The sequence below is a fragment of the Rhinolophus sinicus genome, linkage group LG03 (genome assembly GCF_036562045.2).
Source record: "Rhinolophus sinicus isolate RSC01 linkage group LG03, ASM3656204v1, whole genome shotgun sequence".
Lineage (NCBI taxonomy): Eukaryota > Metazoa > Chordata > Mammalia > Chiroptera > Rhinolophidae > Rhinolophus > Rhinolophus sinicus.
This window is the reverse complement of record NC_133753.1, coordinates 40,460,474-40,476,625: the sequence shown is the minus strand read 5'-3', so window position 1 is coordinate 40,476,625 and position 16,152 is coordinate 40,460,474. Positions and strand designations below refer to the sequence as shown.

At 39.3% G+C, this 16,152-nt stretch overlaps 1 protein-coding gene and 1 long non-coding RNA gene across 2 annotated transcripts in view; one reads left to right on the top strand and one right to left on the bottom strand.

The window, feature by feature from the left end:
- Nucleotides 1-4,599, bottom strand: part of LOC141570353 (uncharacterized) — an 89,430-nt gene extending 84,831 nt beyond the window's left edge. Inside the window, exon 1 of the long non-coding RNA XR_012494350.1 lies at nucleotides 4,411-4,599. This is a non-coding gene — a long non-coding RNA (uncharacterized LOC141570353). The remainder of the gene's footprint in view (nucleotides 1-4,410) is intronic.
- A 6,196-nt stretch (nucleotides 4,600-10,795) lies between these two features.
- On the top strand, nucleotides 10,796-14,796 carry LOC109444440 (cytoskeleton-associated protein 2). The gene is given in 5 exon segments (XM_074329177.1): nucleotides 10,796-10,806; nucleotides 11,048-11,170; nucleotides 12,744-13,210; nucleotides 13,213-13,295; nucleotides 13,297-14,796. Coding segments are annotated over 5 exon segments (2,184 nt in total).
- Nucleotides 14,797-16,152: the final 1,356 nt, after the last annotated feature.

Sequence of the window (16,152 nt, the reverse complement as noted above, 5' to 3'; positions counted from 1 at the left end):
TTTTATTTCAGAGGGTCACCATACGACAGTGTGTGTAGGTCTTTTCTCTTGAGTCTGTGCAAGAATGAGATTTTGTGTTGTGTTTTAGAAGTGAATATTCTATGAGCTCCATTTTATTTTTCACTTACACAACTACAAGGAGGAAATAACTAGGGAGTTTACATGGCTTTTCTACTAGCAGCATTAACTGTCACAAGACAAATATGGTGATAATCAGAAAATTAAACTTCGCATGACAAATAAGTTTATAACAAGTGAACAAACACTTGTTAGCAAATAGAAATTCTTTAGCAAATAGAATTTTCTACAGTGTACATAATATTATGATTACAAAGTACAACTATTGTAATTAGAAATTAAATATCATGGAGACTCTCTGCCCTCAAGCAAATATGGAAGAGGAAGTATAATTATATTTTAAAGAGTCAAAGCATGTGTGAATTAAAAAATAAACTTAAAGAGAACTTAGCCCCTTTGGCTTAAAAGTGCTGTCCATTATGCTCTTGATACAATTAAATACAAGAATCCCCTGATTATTCATCCTTCATTAACATGAGGCAAATAACTTAACTTGGTTCAACCAATTCCTTCTTTCCCCATGTGTTACAACATATATTTACACCTGGTAATGTGTCCTTTAATTTTAAGTTGGGCTAAATTAAAGTACTTTCAAGTTAATATAATTTCACAAACCAGTCATTTTCTCCAGAAAAACTTCCGATCGCCTGTCTGGTGGGGTGTGGAGATGGGGATACAGGGAAGAAGAGACTAGAAATAATAAATCTGATAGCCAACTTTTGTGGAGCCAAGAGTAGAAAGAGAACAAAAAGAGATCTCACCACTCAGTGTGCCATCTTTCACTTAATACCCCGGATTTCAGTAAAATACCTCACTCTCACGTACTTTTAAAAAAAAGTTTTAATGTCATCCTAATGGAGTTTTGAGAGAGAGCAGAAATAAATCTGTAGTCAGTCTAACATATTTAATTGGTAATCCTGATAGACTTCTTTGGAAATAGGAAGCACCTTTCTAATTATTCATGGAAATTAAAAAACAAACAAACAAACAAAAAAACGAAACAGATTTCTTACTTAACTGCTCATGTGGTCAAGAAAACTGAAGCACCACAACTTGATCTAGTAATTTTAGATTCCAAGTACAACTCGTATTGTTCTCAGGTCAGATAAGTTAGGCCCATTAAGTGCTGCCCTTCAAACTTTGACTCCAGGCCCATCAACCCATAAACTGCACCCACTGGGTTTTTCTTTAGCCAATAGTCACTGGACCATGCCTTTCAGTGACTCAGATTCTTCTCCTAAAGTGTAGGAAACATTCTTAGTTACCTACACACAGCGATTCCCCTTTCATTCTTGATAACAGAATCTCAATTTTGTTTGGGAGGTGTATTAGTTTCCTATTGCTACTGTAACAAATTGCCACAGACTTAGTGACTGAAAACAACAAAAAAATTATGTTACGGTTCCGGAGGTCAGAAGTCTAAAATGCATCACCAGGGCTGTGTTCTTTCTGGAGGATCTAGGAGAGAATCCATTTCCTTGTGTTCTTCATCTTCTAGAAGCTGCCTGTATTTTTTGGCCTGTGGCCCCGGATCACTCCAACCTCTGCTTCCATCATATCCTTCTCTGACTTTGACCCACCTGTCTCCCTCTTATAAAGATCCTTGTGATTCCATTGTGCCCACCTGATAATCTCAGAGACTCCCCATCTCAGTAGCTTTAACATAATCACATTTTCGAAGTCCCTTTTCTATGTTCGGTAACATATTCACAGGTTCAGGGACTAGGTCATGGACATATTTGGTGTGTGTGTGTGTGGGGGAATTATTCTGTCTACCACAGGAGGCAATGAACCCAGGTTCAGAGGATGAATCATGACTGGTTCAAAAGGAGCAAGATCCGCTTTTATGGCCAAACCCCTTCCTTGGCTTTTAGATGTTACTATATGAGCATGATACCTAAAGTTATTTCAACTACCTTGTGACATTAAAGAAAAGGCCAAGACAATTGTAGAGATGGTGACTTAGCCTGACACTGTTGGGCCACTAATCTAACTCTTGAATCACTAACCCTTAGAATGCTTATTAAATGGAATATTTAAATATTTTTAGTTTAAACAATTGGCAGTAGGATATTTCATTACCTATCGCCGAAGGCATTCCAACTAATACATACTTTTAAATAGAAAGCTCTCCATTGACTATCACTCAGATTCTGTTACTTGCCTGCAAGAATCCTGGGTCTTAGAAAATAATTACATTCCCAGACATATAGGAAAACACCAACACAAATATAGGCGTATTGATGATTTCATCTCTGTGGAATTATATTTGAGATTCTAGACTCATGTAATAAAAAGCTAACTTAAAAAGAAAAATCTTGTTTCATAGTCTTCCCATCAAAGTGCACACAGATGGTTTCTATTATGTTTGGTCTCAATTACACAATCTAATAGATTATCTTTAAAAAGATAAGGCCTGTATCGTACCTAGAATAGAACTATATACAGCAGGTATTCAATAAATTGTAGCTATTTTTATCGTATATTGTCTGTGCTTGATGGATATAGCATTTTATTTGGGCAAATTAAGTCCCATGATTAATAATAGTGTAACCAAAGCCCCACCTTGAGACAAACTGGACTGAGAAGATATCTTCTACATACACTGATCCTCTCTTGGAGGATTAATAACCACACCCAGCATTGAGGAAGTTAATCTCTGGGAAAACTTCATTTATTTTTCAATTAGGGCTCTATGCTATAAATTAATAATAGATATTTTGCTCAATACTAATTTAAAGGTGGATGTTTTCCATAATGTTGAAGCCAGGCATCTCCCTCCAATTCTGATTCTCAAATAGATCTGGGTGAGTATTTATTTATATTCTTAGCCAACTACGCCTAGACTAAGATGGAACAAGAGGACTCTCAACTCCATAAAAAATCTATGATTTAGTGACCTAATGCTCTTCTAAAAATAAGCCTTGAGAGAGGCTTTCCCAGTCTTTCATACCTACAGACTATTGACAGACTGAAATCAACAGTGTCTGTCCCTCCTTAGGCAAACATGGGCCTTGTCCTTGTAATTCTAGGTTGAATAAAACTTGGCAAGGATGCACGTAAAACAGCACCTAGAGAAAATGCTGCTCCATTCCACAATCAGAAGTCTAATCGGGTGCTGGTTTTACAGAACAGCATGGAACACTTGGTTACCGTTCCATGAACAATGGCAAGAAAAGGGATATCAGCCTATTTTACAGAGCTACATTCAGTCAGTCATGCTGAAATACTGAACAGCTCTCATGGCTGCTTCACCAGGCCTACAATCATATTTTTTAATGAATTTCTTAAACTTAGAAGAACCAGGATGCTGCACACTAGTGATATCCCAGAGAAAGTAAACTGAGACCTAAAGCCTTCTTTGGAGGCAAATAAAATATAACTATATTATTTCAAGTTAATTTGTTCAAAAGTTTTCTCATTGATGTTTACCTCCATTGCTAAACTATTCTCAATCCTTTAATGTCTATTACACTGCACTATTCATCCCTTAAAAGACTCTATTTAACTCTACATATATTTTATGTATTTTCATTTTCTGCAAATTGACTTTGTGTAGCCATTGGGAAAATGGACATTGTAATTCATTTGTTGGTTGTATGTTTTACACAGCATGATAATTCACTTGACTTAATTTTTCTATTGAAATAGCCTGCTCGAGGTACCATGTGGCAATACCTTTCCCTCAACTCACCCAGTAGAACTGGAGTTCAATCTACATTGTACTTGCTGGCTGTGTCCTCATAACCAAGATAAGTATTTGTAGTGTTCAGACTGTAGCAGGATGTGAAAAACTCAACTTTTCTTCTTTTGCTGTATTAGAAACCTTTTGGCTCAACCTTAGGGGAATTTGAATTATTTTTCTCACTCCTTCAGGGAATTTAGCTCTCACAGGCTCCCAGGACAATCAGTAGAGCTTAAGCACAAAAAAAACAGGGCTCCTTCAGACCCACCTTGTCTGAGAGACTGTGGCATTGAGTATTCCCTTTGCTCCCTGTAGGGAAAGGGCCAGAAGAGCAATTTCCAGACTCTGGGCCTCCCATACAGGAGTGTTAGGACAGGGCTAAGAGAGCAGTTCCCAGGCTCTCAGCCCCACATACAAGGCCAGTTGAAGAGCAGTTCCCAGCTTCTCAGCCTTGTTTACAAGGTCACTGGCTTGTTCCCGTGCTCGCTAAGACCACCTGGATGCCCCCCCTTATGTAACCAGCTGGCTATAAGCCACCTTTGTTCTGCATGCTATTTAACTGTCGGGGTTGCTCCAGCAAGCACAGATGCTGTTCCTGTGTCTCAACCGGCCACCGCGAGAATACGCCTGTGGTATGAACCCCTTACCTGTGACTTCGTTGTCATTTTTTGGCCTCACTGAATCCAAGAACCTGCCAGGAATCAAGCTCCTGCATTATGCTCCTCTTTACTTCCCTGCCCCATGAAGTTAGGCCCGGCTGAATGACTTGCTTTGGCCAAAGAAATATGAGCAGAATGGAGTGTCATTTCCGGGAGAAAGCATTTAATTGCAGATACTCAAACTCCTCTTCTCTGCCTCTGTCATCAGGCAGCCTCCCTCAGCCTCAGCCCATGTCCCTAAATGACTGAGAAGCAGAGCCCTCCTGCCAACCCACATCAGACACATGGGACTACCGAGAGATAAACCCGTGTTATTTTAAGTCACTGAGGGTTGTTTTTTGTTTGTTTGTTTGTTTGTTTTTTACAATCTAGTTCATTCTAATAGAGAAACATTAAGGACTACTGTGTGTGGAAAAAAAAGGTAAAATGTGAGCTTCTGAGGATGAAGGACTAAAGAAAGAAGTGGCAGGCCCGAGGAAGAGGCTGTAGGGCAGGTTAAAGTGTGGGTCCTGGTCCTGGAATGGGCGCTTGGAATCTGTCCCTGCGAGTGGCCAGAGAGTGCTGGGAACAAAGAGCAGGATGCTTGTAAGGGAACTGTTCACATGCCCAAGAACTGAGTAGAACCAGACTACTGACCTTGTCCAGAAGCGTGTGCCAAGGGAGCTCCATGGTCTGGGAAAACTGTCATTGCTCACAGCTCTAGGGGCTGTGGGACACTCCCAGGAAGTTGAATTCATGGTCTGCATTACTCCATCTCTCTGAGAAACAGATACTAAAATAAGATTAAGACCGGCAAGGGATTTGTCTTAAGCGATGAAGACACAGGAGCAGCCAGTTAGCTCAATTGGTTAGAGCACATTGCTCGTAATACCAGGGTTGCTGGTTCGACCCCTACATAGGCCACTATGAGCTGTGCCTTCCACAACTAGATTGAAACAACTATTTGACTTGGAGACGATAGGTCCTGGAAAAACACACTTAAAATTAATAAAAGTTTTAAAAAAAGAATGTCATGCGAACAAGAAACTTAAAGAGAGAGAGAGAGAGAGAGAGAGAGAGAGAGAGAGAGAGAGAGAGAGACAACATCAGCGGAGAAAATGAGGAGGGAGGCAGAGGTAACCATCACATTGCAATGAGTTCTGACTCCTTTGAAGGACAGATGCGAAAAAGGGAGGGAGGGAGGGAGGGAGGGAGGGAAGTCTGAAAGTGCTCTGCAGTTTCTAGGAAAGTTCCAGCAAGACTAACGAGGAGTCCTCAGCCAAAATCAGACCAAATGACCCTTCAGAGGAGCCTGTGTTTCCCATGTCTTAGGATGCCTGCCACACTTAGCCATGGGTGGAGAGCAGGACCTGGAAAGCATGCCTGGTGCTGACACTGTGCTGTCCTTCAGAGCTCAGCAGCTGGGACTCAGTAGACTCTGCTCCCAGAGGAGCTGATGTGAGAGGAGAATTTTCACAGCCGCCACACAGCTGCCACACCATCTTTTACACAGCTTATAAAAGCCTAATACGGAAGACCAACAATTACACACAACATATGGAACATGTTTTCTGGGTGGTAACAGTACCGTCTTATATTTGTTTCAAGGTTTATAGCTTACCAAGTGCTTTTATGTATCTCCTCTCATTTTAAATAGTCAGGGTGACATTATCCCATTATAAGGATGGGAAGCCGGAAGCTCCCTAGGACACCCCATCATGCAGAGGGAGTTGAGCCCAGCACTCAACCCTCCCCCTCTTAGTCCAGGGCTTGGTCCATTACACAATGAGAGCACCTGCTGAAACCCATTGCCCCAGAAATGTGTATAATGTCCTATAAATGAGACTCAATCTTAAGCCACTTAGTTAAAAACTGCTCCAGAGAGAAATTTCACTCCAAAGCAGTCTCTTCCTGTCTTCCCCTTTTTTCACTAGAGGCAGCATTCATAGGATGAGAACAGATTTGTCTCCAGCAGAGAAATCCAGAGATGGGTCACTAGATGTTCTGTTTCTCAGGAAACTCCTTCAGGTGGTGTCCATAGGCTGCAGTCTGGTTGCCAGAGCAGCCCAGCGTGGCTTCAGGACCAGGGAGGAGAGGTCCCTGGGCTGAGGTGTCCCACTGTGAGTGGAGAGGAAGAGGTCTGGGTCTGAGATGCAGATAATGTAAAGAAAGCCCTCCCAAGCCGTGGTACCTTCCACAACCTTACTTGTTTAGGTGGGACGAGACCAGCATATACTTTCTTTAACGTAAATAGAGATTTTCTTCTTCCCAAAGAGAAATAACCAAAAATGGTGAAGGAGGAATGCTCAACACAGACCGCAGGAAACAATCCAAACCACAGTTCCATTCTCTGAATTTGCTCCACTCAGTAAGGAGGGAGAATGTGCAAATTTGTGCAAAGTTTCAGTGTTTCACCTGAAATCAACGAGACCAGGTAAACGCAACCCCACACCAGAGCTATGGCATGAGGGATGAAAATAAACACAAAAGCTTCCAATTCTAAGAACAAAGAAACAGTTGACAAAGAATGTCAATTGCAGGGTTGCTGATTGTGTGGAAATCATTGAAAGCGTCAATATTTTCATTGGGCATCAGACAAACACCCAGGGACAGAGCGCTTTTAAACTATGAAATTATCTCCCAGGGAAATATAATGGGAAACACTACCATTTCTATAGTGCACTTCTCCAAGCAACTTCCTTTTCGAGTAGGATAGAAAGTAATTCACATTACAACTCTTTGGGCTTGCTTCCAGCATGAAGAAATGTTCTGGGTGAAATGGCACCCAATTAAACAGCAATGGACTTGAGTTTCATTTTATACTTAAGAATCATTTATTCAGGGGTAGGAAATTGTTTTCTTTTCTTAGAGGAAGCAACTGCCCCAGGCAGCCAAAGAGGAACTAGCAGGGTGGTGGGCTGAAAATGGGTCTCTAAGTTTTAATCCTGATGCCATCACTAACTGGGTCTTGTTGGGCAGATCACGTAACCACTCATGACCGTTTCCTTGTTTATAAAATGAGAAGGTTGTTAACGGCCGGCCCTAAGCCTTTTTGCTCCTCCAATTGTCCTGAAGAGCTTCGAAAGAATATAGATGCCTGGGACCTCCCACAGAGCTACTGAATCAGAGCCTCTGGGAACCTCTTGAGGGTTTTGAAGCTCCCCCCACCCTCATCCCCACCCCGTGATTCAGATACAGTCACTCTATAGACCAATATTTTAGAGGTTAACTAGGTAAGATTTTCAAGATCCCTTCCAATTTTAAAGTTCTATTATGGGCAGGTGGTAGGAAGAGGTGGTCAGGGAGAGCCGTTCTGTGCTGCAGAGTACAGCGCGGCCTGGGAGTTTGTTAGAAGTTTGTTAGAATCTTGGACCCTATTCCAAGTGGGCTTCCAGGCTGTCTGACACAAAGGACTGAGGACAAGAAAAAGAAGGGTTTTCCCCAGGCCTTCCTAACCCACCACACATATTCCAAACCACCTCCACTTATATTCTTGTTTCCTAAGGATAGGTGAGCCAGCGGTCATTCAAAACACTAACATAAATTTCTCAGATTGTTATCTTTGGAGACTAAGCAGAATGGAAAGTTTAAGAAGGAATCCATTAGGGAAGAGGTTGAAGAGGGGAAAGACGAGTAATGGATATAAGTAATGGATGTCTTTCTACAACAAAGACCCTGAAGGTGGGGGTCAGGTTTGGACTGCAGAGAGGCAGCATAATCATTTGGGGACTTACAGTTCAAGGAACAGGGTCTGTTTGAGGCAGGAGAAAGCTACAGAAAGGTTGGAGAACATCAAGGGTCCACACTCAATTTTACCTGGGTCTTTTGATGGCTGATCCAGATTCTGCCTTTGGATGCCCAGGCAGATTGTTAGTCGTACCCTAGGCCACTTTTCCTAATTAATGCTGAGCAGTAAGTGTGAAAAATAGAATGTAAAGGAACGTTACCTATGCCCTGACATTTATAAGATCTAAGCCCCAACCGTGGCTGTAGTCTCTTTTCTCATTTTAGGTATTTTTTTAATGAAGAAAAATCTAAGTTCTACTCTGTTTAAAATACTGGTAAATATGTGTTTTAAACATATGTATGTGTTTAAACATGAGCATTCACATCATATTGACTTGTGGATGCTATGACTCTGCGTTCCTACCGTCTCTCGCATATATCCCTCTCTCGTATACAGAATAACCACTAAAGGATTTTGCAATCTTCGATTTACTATTTCTTGAGTCAAGAATCTCACTACCATTAACATTGTTAAAATGTCCATACTACCCAAAGCAATTGACAGATTCAATGCAATCCTTATCAAAATGCCAATGGCATTTTTTCACAGAACCAGAACAAATAATCCTAAAATTTATGTGGAACCACTAAAGCAATAGCCACAGCAATCTTGAGAAGGAAGAACAAAGCTGGAGGCATCATCCTAACTGATATCAAACTATACTACAAGGCCATAGTAATCAAAATTGCATTGTACTGGCATAAAAACAGACACATAGATCAACGGAACAGAATAGAGAGCCCAGAAATAAACTCATGCCTATACAGTCATTTAATCTATGACAAAGGAGGCAAGACTATACAATGGGGTAAAGACAATCTCTTCAAAAAATGGTGTTGGGAAAACTGAACAAATACATGCAAAAGAAAGAAGGAAGGAAGGAAGGAAGGAAGGAAGGAAGGAAGGAAGGAAGGAAGGAAGGAAGGAAGGAAGGAAGGAAAGAAAGAAAGTAAACCACTTTCTTACACCATATAAAAAAATAAACTCAAAATGGATTAAAGACTTAAATGTAAGACCTGAAACCATAAAACTCCTACAAGAAAACATAAGCGGTAAACTCTTTGACATCGCTCTCAGCAATATTTTTTTGGATGTGTCTCCTCGGGCAAGGGAAACAAACACAAAAACAAATGAGACTATATCAAACTAAAAAGTTTTTGCACAGTGAAAAAAACCATCAACAAAACGAAAAGACAACCTACTGAATGGGAGAAGATATCCCCAATGATACATCGATAAGGGGCTAATATCCCCATAAGGAACTCATACAACTTAACATAAAAAAACCAAACAATTCAATTAAAAAATAGGCAGAGGACCTGAATAGACATTTCTCCAAAGAAGACATACAGATGGCCAACAAACTTATGAAAAGATGCTCAACGTCACTAATCATCAGGGAAATGCAAATTAAAACCACAATGAGATATCACCCCACACCTGTCAGAATGGCTATCATCAGTAAATCAACAAACAACACATGTTGGCGAAGATGTGGAGAAAAGGGAACCCTCATGAACCGTGGGATTGAAACCTGATGCAGCCGCTATAGAAAACAGTATGGAGGTTTTTTAAAAAATTAAAAATAGAACTACCATGTGACCCAGCATTTCCACTTCTGGGTATTTATCTGAAGAAATCCAAAACACTAACATGAAAAGATATATGCACCCCTATGTTCATTGCAGCATTATTTACAACAGTCAAGATATGGAAGCAACTTAAGTGTCTACTGACACACAAATGGATAAAGGAGAGGTGGTACATATGTACAATGGAACATTACTCAGCCATAAAAAACAATGAAAGCCTGACATTTGCAACAACATGGATGGACTTAGACTCTATTATGCTAAGTGTAAGTCAGACAGAGAATGACAAATATCATATGTTTTCACTTATACGTGGAATGCAGTGAACAAAATAAACAAACAAAACAGAAACAAACTCATACATACAGAGAATAAATTGATAGTCACCAGATGTGAGGGGGATTCAGGGAATGAGTGAAAAAAAGTGAAAGAGATTAAGAAGTACAAATTGACTGTTATAAAAATAGTCATGGTGATATAAATGCACAGCATAGATAATATAGTCAATAATATTGTAATAACTATGTATGATGCCAGATGGGTACTAGATTTATCAGGGTGTTCACTTCATAAGATGTATAATTGTCTAATCACTATTTTGTACACTTGAAACCACTATAATATTATATGTCAACTGTAATTGAAAATTAAATTTAAAAAAAGAATCTCACTACCTCCTGGGGTTGCTGACTCCACTATTAGGCAGCATTTTGTAAAGATAACCTCTCTCCCCCTTATAATGAATGGAGATGTGAACAATGTAACATTTCCTTTTTGGTCCTCATTCTGCCCTCTGGCTCCAAAGAATAAATCTAATTTTCATTCCTTGACAGAACCCTTCAGATATCTGAAGAAGGCAATCAACTCTTAGAATTATCTGTTGCTGTTCAGTAAATCATGCATTAAACCATCTTTTGTTCATATAACCAAGAGAAAGGACCGATTAAATCACATAAATTTTCTTATAAAAGCCTAGGCGTGCATTCTCCAAAGGCTCTATGTGAAAGGCCAGTCGATGGGAGAAATGTGAGTTTTTGGCCAGTTGATTTGATGGCTGGTTGAATGAATGAATGGTTGAGATGGAAGGAAGACATCGCTTTTGATATGACTTGGGGCTTAGACCAAAGCTGGAAAAACTATCAAAATTCCAACTTCCAGAGCTCATGGGAAGAGCATGGCTACAGAGACCTATCCTTATCCCCCACCTGGGCCTATTCAGAGCCTTCCGTGGTTGGGAGGATTTCTCTGTCTGCCTCTTTCCTTCCAGGGCCACTGAAGACCCATCTGCCAACATCTCCACCTGCCATCTTGAGGTGGCTTCCACAGTTGCTCCCACTGCCCAACTTGAAATGGCAGTCCATGTGATGGGTGGCGCTAATGGTGGCAGGCAGTAGGAAGACAGGAAGGGAATTTCTGACACTGTCTCCCTGGTGATCTTTGGCTCAAGTACCAGAGAGGAGCTGTTTCACTCACAACTTGGAAAAGCCCCTACTCAACTCCTCTCACAGGCCACCCCTGCTGATCCACTTCCCAGTTTTTGTAACTCCAGTGCTTTGCACAAAGAAGGAGGTGGTCAAGAAATGTGTGGTGAACAAACAAATTTGACACCTCTTTTTTTCATAGCACCTGTAACGCTTATGTCTGCCAATCCTGCCAGACTGAAAACTTCATCTCTATTTTCTTACCAGTATATTCCCAGCACCTAACAGCTGGCTCTCAATATATATTTGCTGAATGATGCATGAATAACTACACAACATCTCATACAACATCCACTATAATATTAACTCTCGATAATATTTGGTTGATTAACGTTAATCCAAAGCAATGAAGTTACTGGAAGCTTTCTGGAAACTGCAATGCTATGAGTCTCCATTATTTCTCTGTTTCCAGCTCACTGGCCATACTTTGCAATTGCCTCAAATGTAAAGTAGCATCAATAATGTGCATTAGGTTGGGAAGAACATTAAATAAAATTAGTGTGAGTTTTAAAAAAACACACAGCAAAAGAAACCGCAGAGTGCTAAATCATAGTGCTCAGTGATGGATCATTTCCCACTACTCCCTGCCCCATGATATACCTATGTGCAGAAAATAAACAAAGGAAAAGCTATATTTTTAAGAGAGAATGTGAAGCGATAATGACTCAGTAGTATGCCTGAAATACTAATGACAAAGCAAGAGGAACTGATTATGACAAAGGAAATAAGTTCTTTAAGAGATGTGTGTTATTGTGCAAAACTATGTATTTAGAGTGGGACTCTGATGAGGATGGCAGAACTTTGGTTCCTGACACGTGTGGAAAGCCCCCAAAATACAGGTTAGCCTGCATTAAAGGTTAAAGTTCGTGCAATCATAAGGTTAGGAAGCCCCTCAAGCAACCAGCTGGGTTTTGTTCTCTTTCCTTGGCAGAATAAGAGAGAGAAGGAGAAAGGGAAGGAGGAAGGGAGGGAGGGAAGGAGGGAGGGAAGGAGAGATGGAGAGAAGGAGGGAGAGAAAGAGAGAGCGAGAAGATCAGACATTTTTTTAAAATCCCAGAATAGTATTTAACATCCCTAATCAGACTCATGTTAAAAAAAAAAAATCTCTGTTTTTGTTGAACTGAAACCAATGTTGCAATTTAAACCTATTTCTTCATTTGATTCTCAACAGTAATGGAAAATAATAACTTGATTTCTTCCTCACGATAAATCAAACCAATCCAAATAATCTTAAACCATTCAACTTTTCCGTATGAAATCCTTTGTCTATAACCTGTTAAAAAACTTCTGAATTAAGATGCCATTCTGAATACCAAAATCCTAAATTTAAAAATATTAAAAAAACATTAGAATGTCATTATAATAATGAATGACTTGGGAAATAGGAGCAATGAAAAGCATTATTTGGCAGTGCTTCCGGACTCAGAGGGATTGTGAAGCAGTCAAATCCGAGGCGTGACTCCTTACCCACACTGCAACGAGCACCCAAGCTGTGCCACAAGACCTACTGCTTCCCCCGAGTCAGAGGGCCCATCCCATGTTCAAAGAACAAAGAAAACAAAACCTCAAGGAACATCTGTTCAAAAGAAAAACTATTTTTGCATACAAACAGGAAAATCAGATATTATCCAGTAGTAAAGACCAGAGAGCGATGACATCTGAGGATCAAGTCAAAGAAGAAACAAAAGTTCTGAAACTTAAGACAAAAATGGCTGATAAGGAAAATATCAGTAGACCTACAAGGAGCAAAAATAATATAACAATTGAAAAAAATTGTATTCCTTTAAAATCTTCTAATGAATTAACCAATTCAACTATAGCAATCAACACACATAATTTGGAGAATAATAATCAAACCCTGCAGTTAGCAAATAAAGATAAGCCCCAAAATCAATGTATGACATTAAACCAAGCATTTCACATTAAAGACAATAATAAAAAGAAACCAAATGACTAAAAAAACCAAAGCAAGATGCTAACATGCTCAAGAAACCTGTGCTTGGATCTTATCGTGGCCAAATTGTTCAGTCTAAATGTTAATTCATTTAGAAAACCTGTACAAGTTAAAGAGGAGAATTCTGCAACAACAAAGAAACTTTCAACTACTATCTCTGAAGCCACAAAGCCTCAGCCTATAAACACCAGCAGTATAACAGTGAAAAGTGAGAGAGCCCCCGATATGAAGACTACCACTAAATTTGTGAGCACTACATGTCAGAACAGACAACTTTTGCGTCCTTCTATTAGAAGTCACTACAATAATACCCAGGACTCCATGAACCGAGGCATCAGTAGAACCTCTGCCAATGTTACAATTCGGAAAGGGCCCCCTGAGAAAGGTTGACTGCAATTAAATTCAGTTTTATCTAATGTCAAAACCTTTTCTTCTCAGGAAGTAAAAAGAAATAAGGCACTATCAAGAAACATCACATCAGAAATTATAGCCAGGCCTGCTTCATCTTCTAATACCAAACTGATAAAAAAGTCAAAAACCATTGACCAGCACAGACATACTATCGCAAAAGCAACTATCAATAGTAGATCTGCTCAGCCCAAAGAAACTGCAAAAGAGAGAAATGCTTGTCTGCGTGAGTAGAAAACTGGTAAAGGAAGAATGCTGAAAAGGCCTCCTAGCTCAGTAGTTACCCACCCTGAACCTGAAGGACAAAATGAAAAACCAGTTTGGTCCTTTTGGACTACCATGGCAGAAGAAGATGAACAAAGATTATTTACTGAAAAAATAAACAAGACAGTTTCTGAATGCCTTTACCTAATCAGTGAGGGTTGCCCAAAAGAAGAAATATTGGACACATTGAATGACCTGATTAAAAATACTCCAGATGCCAAAAAACTTGTTAAATATTGGATATGCCTTGCGCGTATTGAACCACTCACAAGTCCTATTGAAAATATTATCGCAATCTATGAGAAGGCCATTCTGGCAGGAGCTCAGCCTATCGAAGAGATGCAACATGCAATTGTAGATATTCTAACAATGAAGAATCAAGAAAAAGTTACTTTTGGAGAAATTTTTGAAGAGGCTTGTGCAACCAAGGAACAAATCCAAGAAGTCAACATTGAAGATACTGGTGTTAAACTAGAGTCAGGAACACCAGAAATGGACAATAAACATCACAGAAATGTGGTATTTCAAGATTGTGAACAAGAGCAAAATGACAAAACAAAAGATCCAGCCAATGATGTTAAAACTCCCAGTACAGAAACTAGAGAGAGTTGCTTAATTAAATACAATGTGTCTACTACACCACACGTACAAAGTGTAAAAAAGAAGATGCAGGTTGATGAAATAAATTCTACATTTAAAGAGCTGAAGTTTCTAACACCAGTTAAACGTTCTGGACGTCTTCAACACAAGATTTCTAAATTGCCAGATATGTTAAAAGATCAGTATACTTGTGTGTCTTCATTGGAACAGTTAACAGAGTTGGGAGATGAAAGTGATGCTTTTATATGCCGCCCTAATGCAGCACTGTGCTGGATGTATATGGAGCCTGAAACAAAAGAAGAAAAATGAAGCAATGATAAGGAATGAGGTTTTTATTATTCCTGGGGTGTTTTGCTTGTTTTGACTTTGTATGCCTCTTAGGTCAGGAGTTGGCCAAGTACCTAAATATTCATGGCAGTAAGCTCTTTTACTAAGATTGACATTATAGCGGGTGTTGCCTTCTGTGTGTCTGAAAGCTAAATCCTATGTTATCTGTCTCTACAGACTAAGGTTTTCTCTAAGATAGGTAAATTTTATCAACTAGTTTACTGTGTTCCTTGAATATAGCTAATAAATGTCATTCTAGTTTCAGTGATATTTCTAAAATGACGAATACTTAAACTTGTTTTGTAATATAAAAACTTCACTGTTAAAACATATCCCCTGAAACATGATAGGTAGATATTGTAAATAGTTCTCTTCTCCCCAAACATGTAAGGACCACCAATAAAATTGTCTTTATATACCCTTGACCTGATACTTAGATGGCATATATCCTCTATCAGCTCTACGGTTTCAAATAAGTCATTGTAAGATTAGGTAATTTTAAAACTGTGTGTAATGTGAATGTGGTTGAAAATCACATACATAGTCCTACTGACGATCATATATTCCATTTGTATAATAGCACCTAGCTTCTCTTTATTGTCTTCTCATGTTCCAGAGAATAGGATTTTTAGTTTTTAAAATGTACCTATTATGACTATGATAAATTAAAATGTCTACAAAAAAAGAAAAGCATTATGATATGTGCAATAAAAAAGATGTTTAAAATTATGTACAAAAAATTAAAGTCCACACAGTGGCCTTTGTCTATTCGATATTAAAACATTCTATCACACTACAAGAAATCTATACCTGGCACAGATATAGATGAGCAGATCAACAGAATAGAAGAGAGTCCTCAAAACTCCATTAATCCTGTTACTACCACTAAGTAATAATGATGCCCAACACACTGACATTAGTAAGTGCTCCCTTGGTGCCAGTGCCACACGTAAACTGTCGCTCAGAATCCTCACGACAGCAGGGAAGAGGCAGAGCTGGCACTCAAGATGGATACCCAGACCCCTCTGACTCCCAAATCTGTGCTGTAAATGAAACTATGCGAGTCTTCATTTCAAATCAGTAATATTTAAAATTGTAGAAAGGGCATTGGAGCAACTGGCTAAAAATGTGGAAAAAAAAAGTAGAGCTAATTACTCACATCATTAAGAAAAGTTTTAAGTGAACTAAAACCTGAAATGTAAAAAAATCAAATAAAACACTATATTAAATACAGAACAGTGTTATAATCTTAGAGTGAAGAAAGCCATCCTTAGAATGACACCAATGTCGGAAAGTGATTAGGAAAACTGACATATTTGACTATTGATTATTGATGGT